The 20,784-nt window shown below is 37.7% G+C and overlaps 1 protein-coding gene across 5 annotated transcripts in view; it reads right to left on the bottom strand.

Annotated features, from left to right (window-relative positions):
• HPRT1 (hypoxanthine phosphoribosyltransferase 1) overlaps nt 1-20,784 on the bottom strand; it is a 68,427-nt gene that overhangs the window by 33,604 nt on the left and 14,039 nt on the right. For all 5 annotated transcript variants that reach the window (XM_063635052.1, XM_063635051.1, XM_063635053.1 and 2 more), the window contains 4 exons: nt 19,440-19,623; nt 8,008-8,073; nt 4,308-4,325; nt 316-398 (listed from right to left, as the gene is read on the bottom strand). In XM_063635052.1, coding sequence (XP_063491122.1) covers nt 316-398; nt 4,308-4,325; nt 8,008-8,073; nt 19,440-19,623 — 351 coding nt within the window. The remainder of the gene's footprint in view (nt 1-315; nt 399-4,307; nt 4,326-8,007; nt 8,074-19,439; nt 19,624-20,784) is intronic.

Below are 20,784 nucleotides of genomic sequence, written 5' to 3'. Positions count from 1 at the left end.
TCACCCCCTTTGGAATCCTTATTCTTAATTTTGTAAGGGAGCCCAAAATCCTCTGCCATGCTACTCAGGACAAACTGATATAATTAGCATGCTGAAAAACCAAATGTTAATATTAGGCAAGGAAGTGACTGTAAATATGAGCTTTATTAACACATGACAAAATTATTTAAAAGGATTATATCTTAAGTCTTATATGAGATTACATTACTTTTTGAAGATAAAATGACAGCTGAAAACATTTATCCTTACAAAGAAGCAATCACTTAATCCCCCTTCAAATGAGGAAAATATTCTATGTCAAAATGTCATACATACCTTGCGACCTTGACCATCTTTGGATTATACTGCCTGACCAAGGAAAGCAAAGTCTGCATTGTTTTGCCAGTGTCAATTATATCCTTTCAAAAAAGAAGACATTGCATAGCTTTAAATTCAGAGTCACTATATAAACATAAAGTACCAAAACCCTCATGTATAACTGCAATACTGTCATTCTTTTCAGTGCAGTAATTCTCACCAAAATCCACACGGAGATATTCTGGAATCTATAAATCATCTGGCCTTCAGCAAGCAGTAAGAATGCCAGCCCCCAGGACTGGATTTTATAGGTGCAGGGTCAATGACAGCAAATTTAAATATATACATGCACATTTTATTAGGGAGTTATGATGTTGTCCTTCATTATAAAAAGTATTTTAGAATTTTTCCCATAAATTCAAGATAGAGACTCTCTCCTCCCAACTCTCCAATATAGGTGGCTAACAGACTACACTTGAGAAACACTGCTTTATACCATTTTTAAAGGCACCCAAATTAATACGGCTATACAATGACTTTACATAAAAGTGAATCTCAGCTATTTAGTCAAAAGTAGGACTCTAAACAAACCCATCTTTGTTAGGGAAATTTTTTTTTTTTTTTTGAGACGGAGTCTCGCTCTGTTGTCCAGGCTGGAGTGCAGTGGTGCAATCTCGGCTCACTGCAAGCTCCGCCTCCCGGGTTCACGCCATTCTCCTGCCTCAGCCTCTCCGAGTAGCTGGGACTACAGGCGCCCATCACCACGCCCAGCTAATTTTTTGTATTTATAGTAGAGACAGGGTTTCACTATGGTCTCGATCTCCTGACCTCGTGATCCGCCCGCCTCGGCCTCCCAAAGTGCTGGGATTACAAGCGTGAGCCACCGTGCCTGGCCTGGGAAAATATTTTTTAAACCATAACCCTAATGCTTTTCAATAAAAATACTCTTTAAAAATGGAATAAAGCAGTGTGACCCATCAGAAACATCATGGCTGGAGACTTGTGAAAAATGCAGATATCTGGGCTGTGGTAGGCAGAATTCTGATGGCTCTCAAAATTCCTGCCTCCTTTAGGGATAAAAGACTTGAAGACTTTTTAACAAAAAAGGAAAAGAAAAAAAATTCCCGCCTCCTGGTGTACACACCCGGAAGGGTTCCCTCCCCTTGACTGTGACCAGGATCTGTGAAAATAACAGGATAGCCGCTCCTGTGATTAGGTTATGTGGCAGACTAGAGCAAGATTCTCCTGCTGGTTTTGAAGAAGTCAGCTGCCATGTTGTGAGACTGTCATGGGCTAGGGCATGAGCCTTTAAATAGCTGAGAGCAACCCCTGGCCAGCAGCCAGTGAGAAAACGGGCCCTCAGTCCTACAATCACAAGGAACTAAATTCGGCCAACAACCTGAAGGAACTTTGAAGAGGATCGTGAGTCCCTTGATTCAGCTTGATGAGCCCCTGAACAGAGGATACAGCTAACTTGTACTAGGGGAAGTATAAAAAACATGCATGGGAATGATATATATCAACTTTAAGGATAATTGTCATACTTCTGGGAATGAAGGGAAAGAAATCGGGCTTTAGCTGTATTATGATCTTTAATTTCTTAAAAAAAAAAGAACAGAAGCAAATATGGCAAAATGTTAATACTTTGTGGTGGGTACGTAGGTATTGAGCATACCCTTTTTTCTGAGTTCAAAATATTTTATAATTAAAATTAAATGCAGGCCAGGCGCAGTAGCTCATGCCTATAATACCAGCACTTTGGGAGGCCGAGGTGGGAGGATGGCTTGAGGCCAGACCAGCCTGGCCAACATGGCAAAACCCCGTCTCTACTTAAAAATATATATACACACACATATATATATATATATATATATATATATATATATATACACATATATATGTATATATATATATATATATATACATATATATGTATATATATGTGTTTATATATACACACACACACACATATACACACACACACACACACACACACACACAAAATTAGCCAGGCATGGTGGCGCACACCTGTAGTCCCAGCTACTTGGGAGGCTGAGGCATGAGAATTGCTTGAACCTGGGAGGCAGAGGTTACAGTGAGCTGAGATAATACCACTGCACTCCAGCCTGGTGACAGAGTGAGACTCTGTCTTAAAAAAAATAAAAATTAAAATTAAATGCAAAAGGTCCAAGTGAATTGAGGAGAAAAGGGGTATCAAGGAAGGTTTTGTGGAGGTGACGTTTGAGCTGAGTCTTAAATGACTTAAACATGGGATAAGAAGGGAGGGAATAAGGACATTTCAGGTACAAGAAATAAGGAGCAAACAGTGGAAACAACCTAACGTCTGTCAACCAATGAATGGATAACAAAAACGTAATTCAGATGGTATCCAATTTACGATGGTTCAACATGAGATTTTTTTGACTTTAGGATAGATTTATCAAGGTAGTAAATCCATTTTCAACTTATGATATTTTCAACTTCAGATGGGTTTATCAGGACACAGCTGAGGAACACCTGTCTATCCATATAATTTGGCAATAAAAAGGAAATGAGTGCAGATATACTCCACAACATGAATGAACCTTGAAAACATTAAGCTAAGTGAGAGAAGCCAGATACAAAAGGCCACATATTGTATGATTCTATGTATACAAAATTTCCAGAATAGGCAAATCTTATAGACAGCAAGTAGGTAGATGATCAGTTTGCTAGGTGCTGGGGGAAGGGGAAATGGGGAGTGATGGCTAAGGGGATTGGGTTCGTGGGGCAATGAAAATGTTTTAAAATTGAACGTAATAATGATTGCACAATGCTGCATATATATATATATATCATCTATATATCTATATAGATATAAATCTATATCTGTACATTTATAGATCTATATAGATATATATAGAGAGAGAAAGAGAGAGGCTGTTAGACAGTGATAAGTGATCAGGAAAATAAAAGTATTGAGGAGGAATAGGAAGTTGATGGCGTGAAAACATGAGATTTTATACAGGATGGCCAGGGAAGGCCTTAATGAGAAAGTGACTTATGATTAAAAACAAGGGCTCCTAAACCTTAGCATGCATCAGAATCACTCGGAGACTTGTTAAAGCATAGGTTGCTGGGCCTCATCACAGATATTTTGATTCGGTAGGTTCTTGTCTGATATTAATACTTTTGGTCTAGGGAACCACATTTTGAGAACCACTGAGCTAAAGGAAGTAAAGGTTTCCCTTAGCTTACTAGCTGGTAACCCTAGGAAACTGCTTAGCCTCTCCGTGCTAAGACACAAAATACTTTAGGACACAATAACAAATGGAAAATAGTCTATAAATTATAAATATTATTTTTCATGTACCAAATATTACATAAGACAAAATCTAAGATATATATATATATATATATATACACACACACACATGAAATATAAGATATATATGTAGGCCGGGCGTGGTGGCTCACGCTTGTAATCCCAGCACTTTGGGAGGCCGAGGTGGGCGGATCACGAGGTCAGGAGATCGAGACCACGGTGAAACCCCGTCTCTACTAAAAATACAAAAAATTAGCCGGGCGTGGTGGCGGGTGCCTGTAGTCCCAGCTACTCAGAGAGGCTGAGGCAGGAGAATGGCGTGAACCCGGGAGGCGGAGCTTGCAGTGAGCCGAGATTGCGACACTGCACTCCAGCCTGGCTGACAGAGCGAGACTCTGTCTCAAAAAAAAAAAAAAAAAAAAAGATATATATGTATATATTCTATACAGATAAATAGAGAGAGAGTTATGTTTAGAAAGAAAATATTTCAAACTAAAAAAAGAGAGGTAGGAAGTATACCATTCCATTATTGGTAAAAACAAATTACTAAGTAGTCTTTATAAAAAACCAGTCTCACTCCTTTAGAACACAAGCCCACCATTAAAACTGATGCAGAGGAATTTCTTTCCCTGGCTTACCTTTAGGATGAGTGCATACTAAATTAGAAAAGTCATAAATGTTGTGTTAAAAGTAAATGTGAACTTACTTCCACAATCAAGACATTCTAGAAGAAAAAGAGAAATGAAAATCAGCACAATGAATAAAACGGTATTTCCAATTATAAGTCAAATCACATCATAACAACCCTAAGGAATTATCCAAACTCTTGTTTTTAGATGCTTTATTATATCAAACTCTCCTTTAAACCAGTGGGCCATCTGCTGGGATTTGGAAGCCTGTAATACTGAAATTTTCATCATAATGGAAATTTTAAAAACAGAATTTGACCCACCTGTTTTTAAAACACTTTCATTACTTAACAAGAGGTCTCATCTTGGGCAAGTCTTGAAATTTCTCTGGCCTTAGTTTCCCATGTGTTAAATGAAACTTGAAGCAGTTGGTCTCTTATAGTCTCCTGACTCTAACATTCTAAGAATTATATTTGTACAATAACTCAAAAATCACATAATTTAATTTACCATATGGACTCCAATTCAAAATATATTTTCTCATTAGGCTAAACTTGATCTGCATTTTCTGGATGTGTCCATATTCTTGGACTACACTAAAACATGATACCAATGCTTCTTCTCACCATAAACCCTCACTTCGCTTTCTACATTTAAGAATTTTATAGCTGGAAGAGTCCTTAAGAGAAAATATCATCTAATAATTACCCCTCAAAATCGAGAAAGTCCTATCTGTTCTTATGCTAGTTATAAGAATGAGGCAGCATTTCACATAATGGTTATAAACATTGCCACAAGAAGATTCATGATGTATTGTTTATCTGTAGCTCCCATCATACTCTGTCATATAACTATAGCATTAAGATTTCAATGTTCTACATATTCTTCTAAGATAGTGTTTACCAGAGTAGGGCACAAAAGATCCACTGGTTTGCAAGAAAGATTAGAACTTTTAAATTTTTTACCTCACCTTGTTTAATCTATATTTTTGTATGTATTTTGTAACATATATAATATTATTACCATAAATCATATATAATTTAAAATGCATATATTAGGGGTAAATGCTCAGAAAACTTTTTATAAATTGGGCATGCAAATACAAGCTTGAAGACTCACTGTTCTAGGTATTAAAAGTAAAGTTACAACCAAGTAAAGCTTCCACCTTTTCATGTCTCAAAGCAGTTTATTGTTGGAGATAAGATCTCTTAGAAGCCTAAACAGGTCCAAGTACAGAATGAAGTAAGGCTAGCCCATAACTTGTGGCAAGCAATTCATACTATTTCTCTCATGCTGAGCTCTCCTCAGTGAAGCAGCTACTATAGACAACTGCAGCCTATTGGTAGCCTATTTTACAGGCAGGAAAAAATTACTTTTTATTCAAAGTGGAACTCAGGATATGGGGAGAAAATGAATACAAAAAATAGGGTCAATCCAAAGGCACACAGCAAATGAGTAAGACAATTATGTTTTTTTCCCATTTGTACAAGGTCCCAGTAAATTCTAAGTAAATTGCAAATTTAATAATACGCTAAAAAAGCCATGCAATTGTTCAAATGAATCCCAGCATGGTACAAGGAGTAAAGACACTAGAGTCTAAAAAATAAAAGAATGCCATTATTGAGTTTTTGAATTATATCAAGTAGTTACATCTCTACTTAATAAATGAGAAAAATGAGGGCAAGAGGCCATTTGATAAAATGAAAATAGCCAAGAAGTAGTATTAGAGACTTGAATACAGGTATTCGGGGTCCAAAGTTCATCTGCTCAAATACTAACTAGGGAAAAGAGGGAAAAATATTTATATACATATATATCTGCACACAAAAATGCCCCCAAAAGACAAAATGAGGCCAGGCAGGGTGGCTCACGCCTGTAATCCCAGTACTTTGGGAGGCTGAGGCAGGTGGATGCCTGAGATCAGGAGTTGGAGATCAGCCTGGTCAACATGGTGAAACCCTGTCTCTACTAAAGATAAAAAAATTAGCCAGGCATGGTGGCGTGTGCCTGTAATCCCAGCTACTTGGGAGTCTGAGGCAGGAGAATCACTTGAACTGGGAAGGGGAGGTTGCAGTGAGCCAAGATCGTACCACTGCACTCCAGCTTGGGCAGCAGAGTGAGACTCCATCACAAAAATAAATAAATAAATAAAATACAATAAAATAAAATAAAATAAAATGAAACAAAGTTCAAATAATCCCATAATCTTACCACCAAGAAATAACTTTCACTCAATTTATACTTATTGATTTTTCCATAATAAATGTACTTTACTGTGACTATCATGAAAAGAAAGTTATTTTAGAAACAGAGAACTGTTTCAGATCAAATCTATGTAGTAGAACAGAGCCATTAGGTGGGAAAGATGAGATCAAACTAAATCTCAGAAGGCTTAAAAGGCTAGGTCCATTCCAGCACTAAAAACTGACTAGACGAGTAATGGCTTCAACAGCTTCTAAATATGGACAAATCATGCTGAAAGGGAAGGACAGGTCTAGCAGTGGTATATGAAATGAACAGGAGGGGCAAAGCTAATTTCTCCTCTGAAGTTTTCCAAAGATGCTGAGGAGGACATTAGTTTGACATGACCCTGATATGGGACAAGAGAATTTCACACAAGTTTTACATGTTAAAGTTTTCTTATAGATACTCATTCAAGTAAGCAATGAACACTAAAATCTAAAGAAAGAAAAGAGCTTTAGAGTCAGGTCTGTATTCAAATTCAAGCTCTACCACTTACTGGTTCTGTGACTTCGGGCAAGTCTTTCAACCTTACTAAGTCTTAATTTCCTGATCTGTAAAATGGGGATATCGTCTCCCTCACAGCATTGTTGTGAAACTTTTATGAGATTAATGCCTTTATATTTGGCATAGTGTAAGTAAACAATAACTGGCAGCTTCAAAAAAAAGCAGTAGCATTCCATCATTTATTATTAGTTACTCTCAAAAAGTTTTTCAATGTACTAGAAGATAAATATTCAAATACCTTAATATCTCCATTATTTTCAGGTAAACAGCATGCTCCTGAACAACCAGTGGGTCAACAAAGAAATCAAAAGGGAAATCTAAAAACATCTTGATATTAACCTACACGGAAGCACAATATACCAAAACCAGTGGTCCACACTAGGAGAATTTTAAGGTACTAAGAAAACTCTTTGAGATTTCTTAAAATAATAGTATGTCTGAATTTATTGAGTGTGTTTATTTACCAGAAACTGTTGTAAGAGCTCTACTTGCATTATAGCATTTAATCCTCTTAACTCTATGGCTGCTATTATCAACCTCACCCTAATCACATATGGGACACAGAGAGGTTAAGTAACTTGCCCAAGGTCACAGAGTTAGGAAGTACTAAGCCAGGCTTTGAATCAGTTGTCAGGCTCCGGAACTCACACTTTCAGCCACTACATGATACTGCTTTGCTATCTCTTAGGAAACTATGTGAGTCTACCTCACATAGACTCACATAGTTTTTTTTTTTTTTAAAGGCTATCTTTTCCCCCATCAATGTTTTTTGAAGGATCCCAAATTAGAGTCCCACAGAGGCAGAGAGCAGTACTTGACAATATGGACATTTAAGGTTAATGTTGGATTCTACTGTCTTTTTACTACATGACCTAGGGAATGATAATTAACCTAGACTGCTTCCAAGGGTTAAATAACCCATTTAGTTATACTATGTAAACTATCTCTTAGTGATTGATTGAAAGCACACTGTTACTAATTGACTCTTGGTATGAAGTGCTTTTTTTTCTTCCCTTTCAAGATACATACCTTTCCAGTTAAAGTTGAGAGATCATCTCCACCAATTACTTTTATGTCCCCTGTTGACTGGTCATTCTAGTTAAAAAAAAAAAAACAAACTATATATATATATATATATATATAGACACACACATATGTATATGTGTATCCTTATGTACACACACAAACTTCAAATTAAATGAGAACTAGAAGATTTGAGAAGTTAGCTATCTAATGTCCACAGCATTATGATATTCTAAATGATATGAATTATAAGAATTAGGTTTCCTGAAATGAATGACTAGAAAACTTTCAAGTAGAGATTAGTAAAAATTAAAAAGTCCTAATTGGCCATTACTGATTTGATGTTTTTAAGAGTCCTAAAAAATAGGTTACATCCAGTTTTAAGTGGGCTATAACAGCCACCCATCTTCAATCACAGTGATTTCTGAATTGTGAGGGAAGTTATTAGCATGACAGGTGTCTGGTTCTGGCCCTGTATGATTCCCATGAGTCAAGCAAATTGTAAGGGCTGGTCTATATCACACCCAACCCCAAGGATATGTCCCTCAAAAGTCTAGCCCAGGTCCAGTCATCTTCAGCACCGTCTGGGAAACCAGGTCTGATTAGTAGTCCTTTAAGGAATACCTCTTAGGCTCCCATTTTACTGCTATCACAGAATCCAATAAAACCCTTACAGGAGATTCAATGGGAAACGCTCAACATCCACTGTAGTTGGTGGTGACAATGACCATAATTTGGCTGTGCTGGATTCAGGACAGAAAATTTGGGTGAAAAAGCAGGTGAACAAAAGAGCTCTGACTTGCCCTAGCAGAGAGCAAGCCATACCATACCACAAAGCCACAGCAATTACAACGGTGCAGTACCAGCACAGTAAATGAACAAAGTAGAGCCCAGAAACAGACCCAGAACTATATGAGGATTTAGTATACAATAAAGATGGTATTTTGAGTCAGTAGGGAAAAGATGAATTATTCAATAAATGATGTTTGGCCAACTAGTAACCCATTTCGGAAAAAATAAAAGTATGGTCCCTACCTCACAGCATACACAAAAATAAATTCCAGACGGATTAAAATCTAAATGTAAAAAATAAAGCCATAAGTGGACTGGAAGAAAATAGATAATTTTTTTAACATCCGTAGAAAGGGTAAAAACCCAGGCATGACATGAACCAAAACTGAAGAGGTTCTGTAACAAATACCCCCTTTTATATATTGGGCTCCAACAATAAGAACCCATAGGAAAATGGAGAATGAACACAAATAGACAATTTATAGAAGAGAAGGCTATAAGGTGTAAAATTATATCTGAAAAACAAACACTAAAACAATGTGATTCTACTGTTCACCCACCCATACTGGCAAAACTTAAGCCTGATAATATGCTGAGGCGAAATAAGCACTCTTGTTGGTGAGAGTATTAATTGGCATAGCCTCTTTTGAAAATGACATAGCAATATCTGTTAAAATTGCAAACATGCATGTTACTTCACCCAGTAATCCCACTTCTGGGAATCAACGCTACAAAAACACTGACAAGTATAAAAAGATACATTCAAGAGTGTTCACTGGGCCGGGTGTGGTGGCTTCATGCCTGTAATCCCAGCACTTTGGGAGGCAGAGGCGAGACGATCGCTTGACCCCAGGAGTTCAAGGCCAGCCTGAGAAACACAGCAAGACCTTGTCTCTCTTTTTATTATTTAAAAAATAAATGTTCACTGTTATCAGTTGTTCACAAAAACGAACCAACATGTCCATTAACAGGGAACCATTTAAATTAATCAAGTTCATCTACACAATGTAATACCATGCAACTATTAAAAAGCACCTGGTAATCCAATGCACACTGAGACAGAATAATGCTATTAAAAACACCAAGTAGTGGAACACTGTGTTGCCTATGACACCATTTTTATTCAACATTTAAACAAATTTGCAACAGCAATTACATGAGTAGTGACAATGGGGTTTATGAGACTTTTCACTTTTATGTGCTTCTATTTTTGTTATGCTTCTATATATACATCCATTTATTATGGAGTATTACTTTCGAAAAACACAAATGGGCCAGTATTGTTTGGTGTTGCAAGGTGAGCATATGACTTCTGAAATCAACCTTTGCGTATTACTTCTCATTTTAGGGAAATTACAGATATCCCTTATTCTAACTAACTTAAAACCCAGCATTTCAAACATACAGAATTGATGGGGGAAAAAAAAAAAAGAAAGAAGAAAGAAAGAAAAGACAACAAGCTTCAGATGACAGTGACATCAAATTATTTATACTGTAAAGCCTGTTAAATAGTGACATCTTCTGGAGATACTTGGTATTACAGTCCGACTCCAGTTGATCTCTTTACAGAGACAAGAGGAATAAAGCGAAAAATATTCAAGAACTGAAAAGTATGGAGTCATGGAAAAATTGCTGTGATCCAAAGGCTATGGCGATAGGACAAGAAACAAGAGAACTCCAAGCAGTAAGACACTGCTGTTCTATTAGCATCCAAACCTCCATACTCCTGTTTGCCCCAAGGCTTTTTTAAAAAATAGAGACAGGATCTCACTATTTTGCTCAGGCTGGTCTTGAACTCCTGGACTCAAGCGATCCTCCTGCCTCGGCCTCCTAAAGTGCTGAGATTACAGGCTTGAGTCACCATACCTGGCTATTTATTTTTTCTTAACTCTCTTGCCTGGCCTATAGCCACCACGGAAGCTAATAAAGAATATTAATTTAAGAGTAATGGTATAGTTCACTACATTGGAATACAGGTATAAGTGCCTACATTGTACACGAATGGCATACACAGATCAATTACCCCACCTGGGTAGTCAAAGGAACTGCGCGAACCTCCCCCCTTGGCTGTCTGGAACAAGCTTCCCACTAGATCCCTTTACTGAGTGCCTCCCTCATCTTTAAATATGGTTAAGTCTAGGATAACAGGACTGGCAAAGGTGAGGGGAAAGCTTCCTCCAGAGTTGCTCTACCCTCTCCTCTATCGTCCTGTCTCCTCACTCCTCTCAGCCAAGGAGTCCAATCTGTCCTGAATTCAGAGCATCACTGTCAACTACATAAAATTGTCAGAGAAGCTCTTTGGGACTACAAACACATACCCTTAATGTCTTTATTTCTGTTTTGTCTACCTCTTCAGTCTAGGTGAAAAAATAGGAAGGATAATAGGGAAGAACTTTGTTTATGCCTACTTGTCCGCCCCTAGGAATTTTGAAAACCTCTAGGTAGCAATAAGAACTGCGGCATGGTATAGAAAAAGAGGAGGAAAGCTGTATAGAAATGCATAATAAATGGGCAGGAAAAGAACTGCTTGGAACAAACAGGGAGGTTGAACTATAAGGAGAGAAAGCAGAGAGGCTAATCAACAAGGCTGGGTTCCCAAGAGGGCATAATGAGAATATTACTAAGGTAGGAATTACTAAGGGCTCCATGTCCCCTTAGTGGCTTAGTACTATGTAGCTTGCTTTTTGCAGTGAACTTCAGACCTTTCTTTTAGGATCCTAGAATGGAATTTTTTTTTTATTGGAAAGCAGTCATTCTCTCAACATTCAAGCAGGCCCCAAGTCTACAACACTCAATCACATTTTCTCTTCATACCATAATCTCTCAACCATCCTCTGTCCTTTAACTGTTTTTCTATACCCTGATCAAATGCCAAAAAAGTGAGAATGTTAGAATCATATATTTTTAGAGGTAGACTGTATCTCAGATTAAAAAAAGGCAGATATTCCATTTTCCAAAATATGTATGCAGAAAAAATAAGTATGAAAGGATATATGCTCAGGTAATAAGTTAATTTGTTTACTTATATTTTATGAATTCTTTTAAATAAACACATTACTAAAAAAAAAAAACTAAAGGTTTTTGTCAGTTAAAAAATGACACTGATGAAGCACGGCCCTTACAGATCATCTAGTACTACACTGTCCCATACAGTAGCCACATGTGGCAATATAAATTACTTAAAAATTCAGTTCCTGTGTTGCACAAGATGTGTCAAGTGCTCAAAAGCCACATGTCACTAGTGGCTCTGTAGCATATAGCAGAAATATAAAAGATTTCCATCCTCAAAGAAAGTTCTATTGAACAGCATTGCTCTAATTAAATAAAAAATAGCATTTAGCACAACATAGTAATAGAAAAGATTGAAGAGTAAGTGCTGATATTTAAAAACCTGGTATTTTCAGCCAGGCATGGTGGCTCATGCCTGTAATCCTAGCGCTTTGGGAGGCTGAGGTGGGAGGATCGCTTAAGCCCAGGAGTTCTAGACCAGCCTGGGCAACAGGGTGAAACCCTGTCTCTACAAAAAATACAAAAAATTAGCTGGGCGTGGTGGTATGTGCCTGTAGTCCCAGCTACTTGGGAGGCTGAGGTGGGAGATAACCCGAGCCTGGGAGGTCAAGACTGTAATGAGATGAGATTGCACCACTACACTCCAGCCTGGGTGACAGAGTGAGACCCTGTCTCGAAAAAAGAAAAAAAACAAAAAACAAACAAAAACCACCTGGTATTTCTAAGTACACTATTTTCAAACATTCAAACATTCAGAAGTTATTTCATCTTATCTTCATGGTTTCCATTTTATGCCTGGTTTGGGATTAGGATCTGATAAAATAAACGTGTGCAACAGAACCACTTCTCATGGCTGTATAACAGATGATCAATATGTATTTGCTGAGGAAATTATTCAATTTTCTTAACTTTTTTTCACAAAATTTGTGGTTTCAAGGGACCAAACTTGAATACTACACCCTCATGTTCTAAGAATCAGGGGACTTATATAAAACCTCAGTTGCCTGATAAGGACTACATCAAAGTGAAAAGCCATGGGAAAGAACTAGAAAGTATACTTTTGAACCTAGTTCTATAAAGTTTCCTTACGCCACAGACAATACACAGCCCCATTCCTGCCAAATTCTTTCTCTCACCCCTGTCTATGGTCTCGATTCAATAAATAGGAGAAGGGCATGAATTTGCTTTAGATAGATGATGATAGATAGATAGATAGATAGATAGATAGATAGATAGAGACAAAGATGGAGACAGAGATGGAAATAGAGACAGATTTACAGAAGATAAGTTCTAGGTAAACTAGTGTCAACATCAAAGTGTTATACCTACATCTAACTATTCTGGAGAGAAAAGTATACCTCAAAGAAATCGACTACATACAGAGAAAAAGTTTAAGCTGAAAGCTACTGCCCTCTTATATGAGACACTTTAAGAAACTACTTGGGGGGCAAGTGAGAAAATGGGGAGATGTAGCTCAGAGGATACAAAGTAGCAGATATTTAGGATGAACAAGTCTAGAAATATGATGTACAACATGAGGTATATAGGTAATAAAATTGTGCTGTATTTGGGATTCACACTAAATGGGATTTTAAGCTCCTCTTGCCACCAAAACAAAAAAAAAAATGGGTAACTATGTGAGTTGAGGGATACGTTAATTTGCTTCACTGCAGTAATCTTTTAACCATCTATATGTATCCCATAACATCATGTTCTATACCTTAAATATACAGAATACAATTTATTTAAAATAAAAAACTACTCCAATATTTTCTGCATTTTTAATATACTCAAAGAAAGTATTAATTTGCATCTTTGATGTTAAACAGATAGCCTAATTAAGTCACTATCAAGATCAAGACTAAAGTATGGCTATTCTCTTTTGATACCTTTTGAGACACACACACACACAAACACATATGTGTGTTTGTGTGTGTGTGTGTGTGTGTGTATTTTAAGTTATCGTTTTGGCCAGGTGCAACGGCTGACACCTGTAATCTCAGCACTTTGGGAGACCAAGGCAGAAGGACTGCTTGAGACCAGGAGTTTGAGACCAGCCTGGGCAACACAGCAAGACCCTATTTCTAAAGATTTTTTAAAAAAAAATTAGCCATGGGTGATGGCATGCACTTGTAGTCTCAGATACTTGGGAGGCTGAGGCAGAGGATCCCTTGAGCCCAGGAATTCAAAGCTGCAATGAGCCACTGTGCCACTGCATTCCAGTCTGGGTAACAGAGCAAGACCTTGTCTCAAAAAAAAACAAACATTTCTAATTAAAGATAAAGAGTTATAGTTTTATGAACCTTGACTGTAACTGAAGGAAAATCCCGTAATTGGCAAAATGAATTCTGTCTGCTTGCAAAACTTCTGACTAATAGAGAATGAATAATAGGAAGCCCATATTAGAGGATCCACATCAGTTAAAAAGTTTTTCCAAATAAGAGTGACTCTGAGTTCTGCAGAGCTAAAAGATTGGGTTCAAATCAAAGACTTGTATGATCTTGAGTAAGTTACTTAATCCCTCTGTGACTCACTGTTCTCTTTTTTTTTTTTTTTTTTTTTTTGAGACGGAGTCTTGCTCTGTCCCCTAGGCTGGAGTGCAGTGGCGTGATCTCGGCTCACTGCAAGCTCCGCCTCCCGGGTTCACGCCATTCTCCTGCCTCAGCCTCCCGAGTAGCTGGGACTACAGGCGCCCGCCACCACGCCCGGCTAATTTTTTGTATTTTTAGTAGAGATGGGGTTTCACCGTGTTAGCCAGGATGTTCTCGATCTCCTGACCTCGTGATTCGCCCGCCTCAGCCTCCCAAAGTGCTGAGATTACAGGCTTGAGCCACCGCGCCCGGCCAACTCACTGTTCTCAAATGTAAATGAAGATAATTTGTAACTCAAAAAAATAAAAATCAAAAAGTTTTCTCTAAGATTGCAAATCCTAAGGATAATTTCATTTTAATATCAGTCATTTAGTCTGGATACACCATAACGCAGACTAATTTTCCCTCTGCTTAAGGTCCACACAAAAACATTTCCAATAAAATTTACTTGTGTATCAACTTTTCCTCCTGAGGCTTCGTTGTTTTTTGGTAAAAAAATAAAAATAAAAATAAAAATAAAAATAAAAATAAAAATAAAAAAATCACTAAACTGGGTACAGTGGCCCATGCCTGTAATTTCACTTAGGGAAGCCAAGGCAGTTGGATTGTTTGAGCCCAGGAGTTTGAGACCAACCTGGGCAACATGGCAAAACCCTGTTTCTACAAAAAAAATGCAAAAATTAGTCAGGTGTGGTGGCACACACCTGTGGTCCCCGCTACTCTGGAGAGTGAGGTGGGAGGATTACTTGAGCCCACGCAGAGGTTGCAGTGAACCAAGATGGCACCACTGCACTCCAGCCTGGGTGACAGAGCAAGATCCTGTCTCAAAAAAACAAAACAAAACAAAACAAAACAAAACAAAACACAAAAAAACCACTGGCCAGGCACGGTGGCTCACGCCTGTAATCCCAGCATTTTGGGAGTCCGAGGTGGGTGGATCACCAGAGGTCAAGAGTTCTAGACCAGCCTGGCCAACATGGTGAAACTCCGTCTCAACTAAAATTACAAAAATTAGCTGGGCATGGTAGCAGGCGCCTGTAATCCCAGCTATTTGTGGGGCCAAGGCAGGAGAATAGCTTGAACCTGGGAGGCAGAGGTTGCAGTGAGCTGAGATCACGCCATCGCCCTCCAGCCTGGGGGACAAGAGTGAGACTTCGTCTCAAAAAAAAAAAAAAAACTATAAAATTGAAATAAATTCATAGCAAAGGAAATACATTTACATACTTAACCTTCTTTTTATTTATTTATTTACTTATTTTTAATATTTTGAGCCAGCGTCTCGCTACATTGCCTAGGCTGGTCTTGAACTCCTGGGTTCCAGCCATCCTCCCGTCTTGACTTCCCAAAGTACTGGGATTACAGGTGTGAGCCACCATGCTCAGCCCATATTTAACTTTCACTTTCTGAATATCACAGGGCAGAAAAGGTCATCAAATATATAGTACTATATTTCATTGCTCTAAGATGCACATTCACATTTTATTAATAATAGCTCTAAAATTCATATATTACAATTGATGGCAATTTACATTTACAACTGGTAGTGTTTTCTTTCTTGGCAGTATGAAAAATAGTATTAAGTCTTAAAATCAGCGACATCTTTAATTTAATGAAATAGGTATTTGGAATCCCCAAGTAATCTCCCATCTAGGCACTAGGTAAATAAAATCCTACCAAGCTACTTGGATTAAGAGTACGCATATGTGTGTGTGTACACAGAGAGAGAATTCTTTAGAATATTCTAAATAAAAAGTGGCAGTGATATTTGGAATGACTTAAGTCCTTTATAATTTTCTGCAGTTGTGTTTTCTTTCTTATTTTTTTAAGACAGGGTCTCCCTCTGTCACTCAGGCTAGAATGCAGTTCCACTGCATTCCACTCAGTCTCGAACTCCTGCAGTCTCAAATTCCTGGGCTCAAGGGATGCTCCTGCCTCTGCCTCCCAAGTAGCTGGGACTACAGGTGCATGCCACCATGCACAACTAATTCTTTTTGTGTACAGATGGGGTCTCATTATGTTGTCTAGGCTGGTCTCAAACTCCTGGCCTCAAGTGATTCTCCCACCTCGATCTCCCAAAGCACTGGAATTACATGTGTGCCACTGCACCCAACCGTATGTTTTCTAATAAGCATGTTTTCCTTTAATAAGAAAAATGGAGTTTTTATTTCCAAAAAAAAAAATAGATGGGTGTGTTGACATCATAATGCTTCTTTATATATTCTGGAAACATTTAGTAGTTCATAGAATATTTCTTTAGGATTAGTATGGATCTGCCAGATTTTAACTCCCTGTTTCAAATTGGTCAAGATCAGCATGTAAAAATCATACTGACATCAATGTTATTGATGCTGCAAGCAATTTAAAATTTCCATTTTACAGTTTTACCAAATTAAGCTGCCTAATGTTTTATATGCATATATGAATATCTTACATGACAAGCTGCTGAATTATTAAACAGGGTAGAAATGTTACTTCCGGCTGGGCATGGTGACTCAAGCTTGTAATCCCAGCACTTTTAGAGGCTGAGGCGGGAAGACTGCTTGAGCCCAGGAGTTCGGGATCAGCCTGGGCAACACAGTAAGACCCAATCTCTACAAACATAAAAAAAAATTAGCCAGCCATGGTGGTGCACACCTGTAGTCCCAGCTACTCAGGAGGCCAAAGTGGGAGAAACACTTGAGCCCAGAAGGTCAAGGCCACAGTGAGCTGTGATCTTGCTACTGCATTCCAGCCTGGGTGACAGAATAAGACCTTGTCTTTAAAAAAAAACTTTACTTCAAATCAACAGATATTTTCATCTTTATTATTTGCAGAGATAGGGTATTGCCGTGTTGCCCAGGCTGGTCTCGAACCCCTGGCCTCAAGTGATTCTGCTGTCTTGACCTTCCAAAGCACTGAAATTACAGGCATGAGCCATCATCAAATCAAGAGATATTATCAGAAGAGCTTTCTCAATTTCTCCTGTTTAACAGTATCTCTTCCTTGCATAGCCCTATAAATATACTAAAAAGCTTGGAATTGTATAGTTAAAACATGTGATTATTATGTTATATAAAATATACCCCAGTAAAGCCTTTTTAAAAAAATTAACAATGTTGGCCGGGCACGGTGGTTCATGCCTATAATCCCAGCACTTTGGGAGGCTGAGGTGGGTGGATCACCTGAGGTCAGGGGTTCGAGACCAGCCTGACCAACAAGGTGAAACCCCATCTCTACTAAAAATACAAAAATTAGCCAGGCATAGTGGCAGGCACCTGTAGTCCCAGCTACTTGGGAGGCTGAGACAGAAGAATTGCTTGAACCCGGGAGATGGAGGTTGCAGTGAGCTACGATCGCACCACTGCACTCCAGCCTGGGCAACAGAGCGAGACTCCGTCTCAAAAAACTAAACTAAACTAAAATAAACATGTCAATAAATACCAAAAAAAATAGTATATCTACATAGAATTTCACATAAATTGTTTTCTATGTGAAAATTAACCTAAAAATATGCTTTGCTTATGTTTAAGATGTCATGCTTTTTATCAGTTGAGGAGTTCAGCTTAATAATCCTCGAAGATCTAAAACAAATAGGAAAAAAACTAAAAGCAGAAAATGGAAATAAAATGTCAAGCATTTCTACCACTCAAAATTGCTCTTATAACATAAAATGCTTTTTAAAAGAAAATATTAAACTCTCCTAATTATTTTGCTCGTTTTTGCTTATCTAAAATAACATTCTGCACAAATCCCCAAAGATTAGTCATAACGTAACAAGACTGATTAAGACTGATGGAGATGGGGAAGGAGGCTATAGAAGACCAAAAAGATAAATCATACCAACTCTAAGTACATGCTTTGACTCTAAGCAGCAATGTATTAAAGGCTGGCCAGTTATACTGGCAGAAGCTATGCTGACTAGAATGAAGTCCTAGTATAAACCATCAATCAATCAATCAATCACTTTTGTTGAGTAAAAGTCTAAATTTTGTGTTTAAACAAGTCTTTAATTCAAGCAAGACTTTAACAAGTTAAAAGGAGCTTATGGGTAGGAAGTAATGTTATGATGTATGGGCATAAAGGGTTTTAATGGGATAGGGAAAATGTCTATAATAATACTTAAATGGCTGCCCAATCACCTACAGGATTGATGTAAACATGGAAAAGGTCAAAAATTTGGGTCAAATAGATGATTAATGGAGAGGATGAGGTTGAAAGTTAAATGTAGATAAGTGGTCTTATTCTCAATAAAAATGTGAATATAAGGCGAGTTTCTATAAAGACGGACAGGACTCATTCATGAAACAGCAAAAACTGGACATCTGTTCTAATCTTTGAAGAGTATGAAAAATTCCTGTTTTAAAGGAAAACAGTAACTCACAGGAAATACCAACCCAACATAAAATCAGAAATAACAGTCTGAAGTAATAAAAATCAAACGTTTGCACAATCAAATTATGAATGAAATTCACTTGTAAAAATCACACTGATTTTGTTTCATCCACAGTGTCAATGTTGTGATGCATTTCAATTGTGTGACACAGGCAGAGTGACTGTGGATCAAAAGTGGTTTCTGGTACGACTTACTCTCTTGAGTATACCTGCACTCCCCTTTCTTAAGTGTGTTAAAAAAAAAAAGTGGTTTCTTCAATTCGCCAATGCTCTAGCTCTCCATGTGCTTTCTAGGAAACCAGTGTTAACCCACCTTATTTGTCAAACCTAGCTCCAAAGGACTTTTGACTCCCCCCAAACTGATGTAGCTCAAGAGAGGGTATCTGTCACCAGTGAGTATGTATAGTGAAAAAAGTATCCCAAGTCCCAACAGCAATTCCTAAAAGGAGTTTATTTAAAAAACCACACACACCTGTAAAATAAGTATATATCCTCCAAAGTGACTAGTTTTAAAAAAGACAGTATTGGCTTTGATGTAAAGTACTAGTGAATATGTTAGAAAAATCTCACCTTAACCAAGTGAAATGAACGCAAGTATGGTTTGCAGAGATTTGAAGAAAATATAAGAAAACCTACTGTTGCCACTAAAAAGAATCATATATTAAATATACTCACACAATAGCTCTTCAGTCTGATAAAATCTACAGTCATAGGAATGGATCTATCACTATTTCTATTCAGTGCTTTGATGTAATCCAGCAGGTCAGCAAAGAATTTATAGCCCCCTTTGAGCACACAGAGGGCTACAATGTGATGGCCTCCCATCTCCTTCATCACATCTCGAGCAAGACGTTCAGTCCTACAGAAATAAAATCAGGAATTTAACAGAAAGTTTCATACATTAAACTTTATAACAAACACCTCTTAGTCATTAAACTTCCACACCAGCCTGGGCAATATAGTGAGACCCCATCCCTGCAAAAAAAAAAAAAAAAATTAGCCAGGCATGGTAGCATGTACTTGTAGTCCCAGCTACTTGAGAGGTGAGGTGGGAAAATCACTTTAGTGCAGGATGTTGAGGCTGGAGTGAACTGTGATTGTGCCACTGCACTCCAGCCTGGACAATACAGCAAGACCTTGTCTCAAAAAAAATGCATTAAAATTTTTTTTTAAATCTTCCATGTAACACATCCTTTGCCCCCATGTTTCGTAAGGTAAAAAATTTGATACCTTCAAAAAAACCAAGCATACCACTAACATAATTTTTTTTAAATGCAAATAAAAGCAAGACACCATCTTCACCTATTAGACTGGCAGGTTCTGATTAAATGAAATTTCTTGGATAATATACAATATTAAAAGAGACTGTAGAAACTGGGCCAGTGGCTCATGCCTGTAATCCCAGCACTTTGGGAGGCTGGGTAACATGGCGAACCCTGTTTCTACAAAATAAAAATATTAGCTGGGAGTGGTGGCACACACCTATAGTCCCAGCTACTCAGGAGGCCGAGGTGGAAGGATCGCTTGAACCCAGGAGGTTGAGACTGCAGTGAACTGTGATCATTCTGCTGCACTGCACCCCAGCCTGGGCAACAGAGACCTTGTCTCAAAAAAAAAAAAAAAAGAGAGACAAATTGTGAAGAGAAAGGCACTCTCATATAACATCAGGAGTATAAAATGCTTCAACTTCTTAGAGGATAATTTGGCAATACCAAAATATTCAATAAACTCTTTCCCCTTGACCCAGAAATTCCACTTGAATAAAGCTGAACAAGTACCAAACATGTAAAAGAATGTTTCTTCTAGTACAGTCTGTAAGAACAAAATAATGTCTATCAATAGTGGACTGGTTAAATCAGTTATGGTATCTCCATAGATAGAACGCTATGCAACCTTTAAAATACGTTAGATAGCTTTAGATGCACTAATATTAAAAGTGTCCAATAACATTTAAAACTATACTCATATGTTAAAATATAAATGCATATATGCACATTTGCATATAGTATACATGCATAGC

Source organism: Symphalangus syndactylus, chromosome X (genome assembly GCF_028878055.3).
Source record: "Symphalangus syndactylus isolate Jambi chromosome X, NHGRI_mSymSyn1-v2.1_pri, whole genome shotgun sequence".
Lineage (NCBI taxonomy): Eukaryota > Metazoa > Chordata > Mammalia > Primates > Hylobatidae > Symphalangus > Symphalangus syndactylus.
Note: the sequence above shows the minus strand (reverse complement) of the source record. Positions and strands in the feature narration are given on the sequence as shown.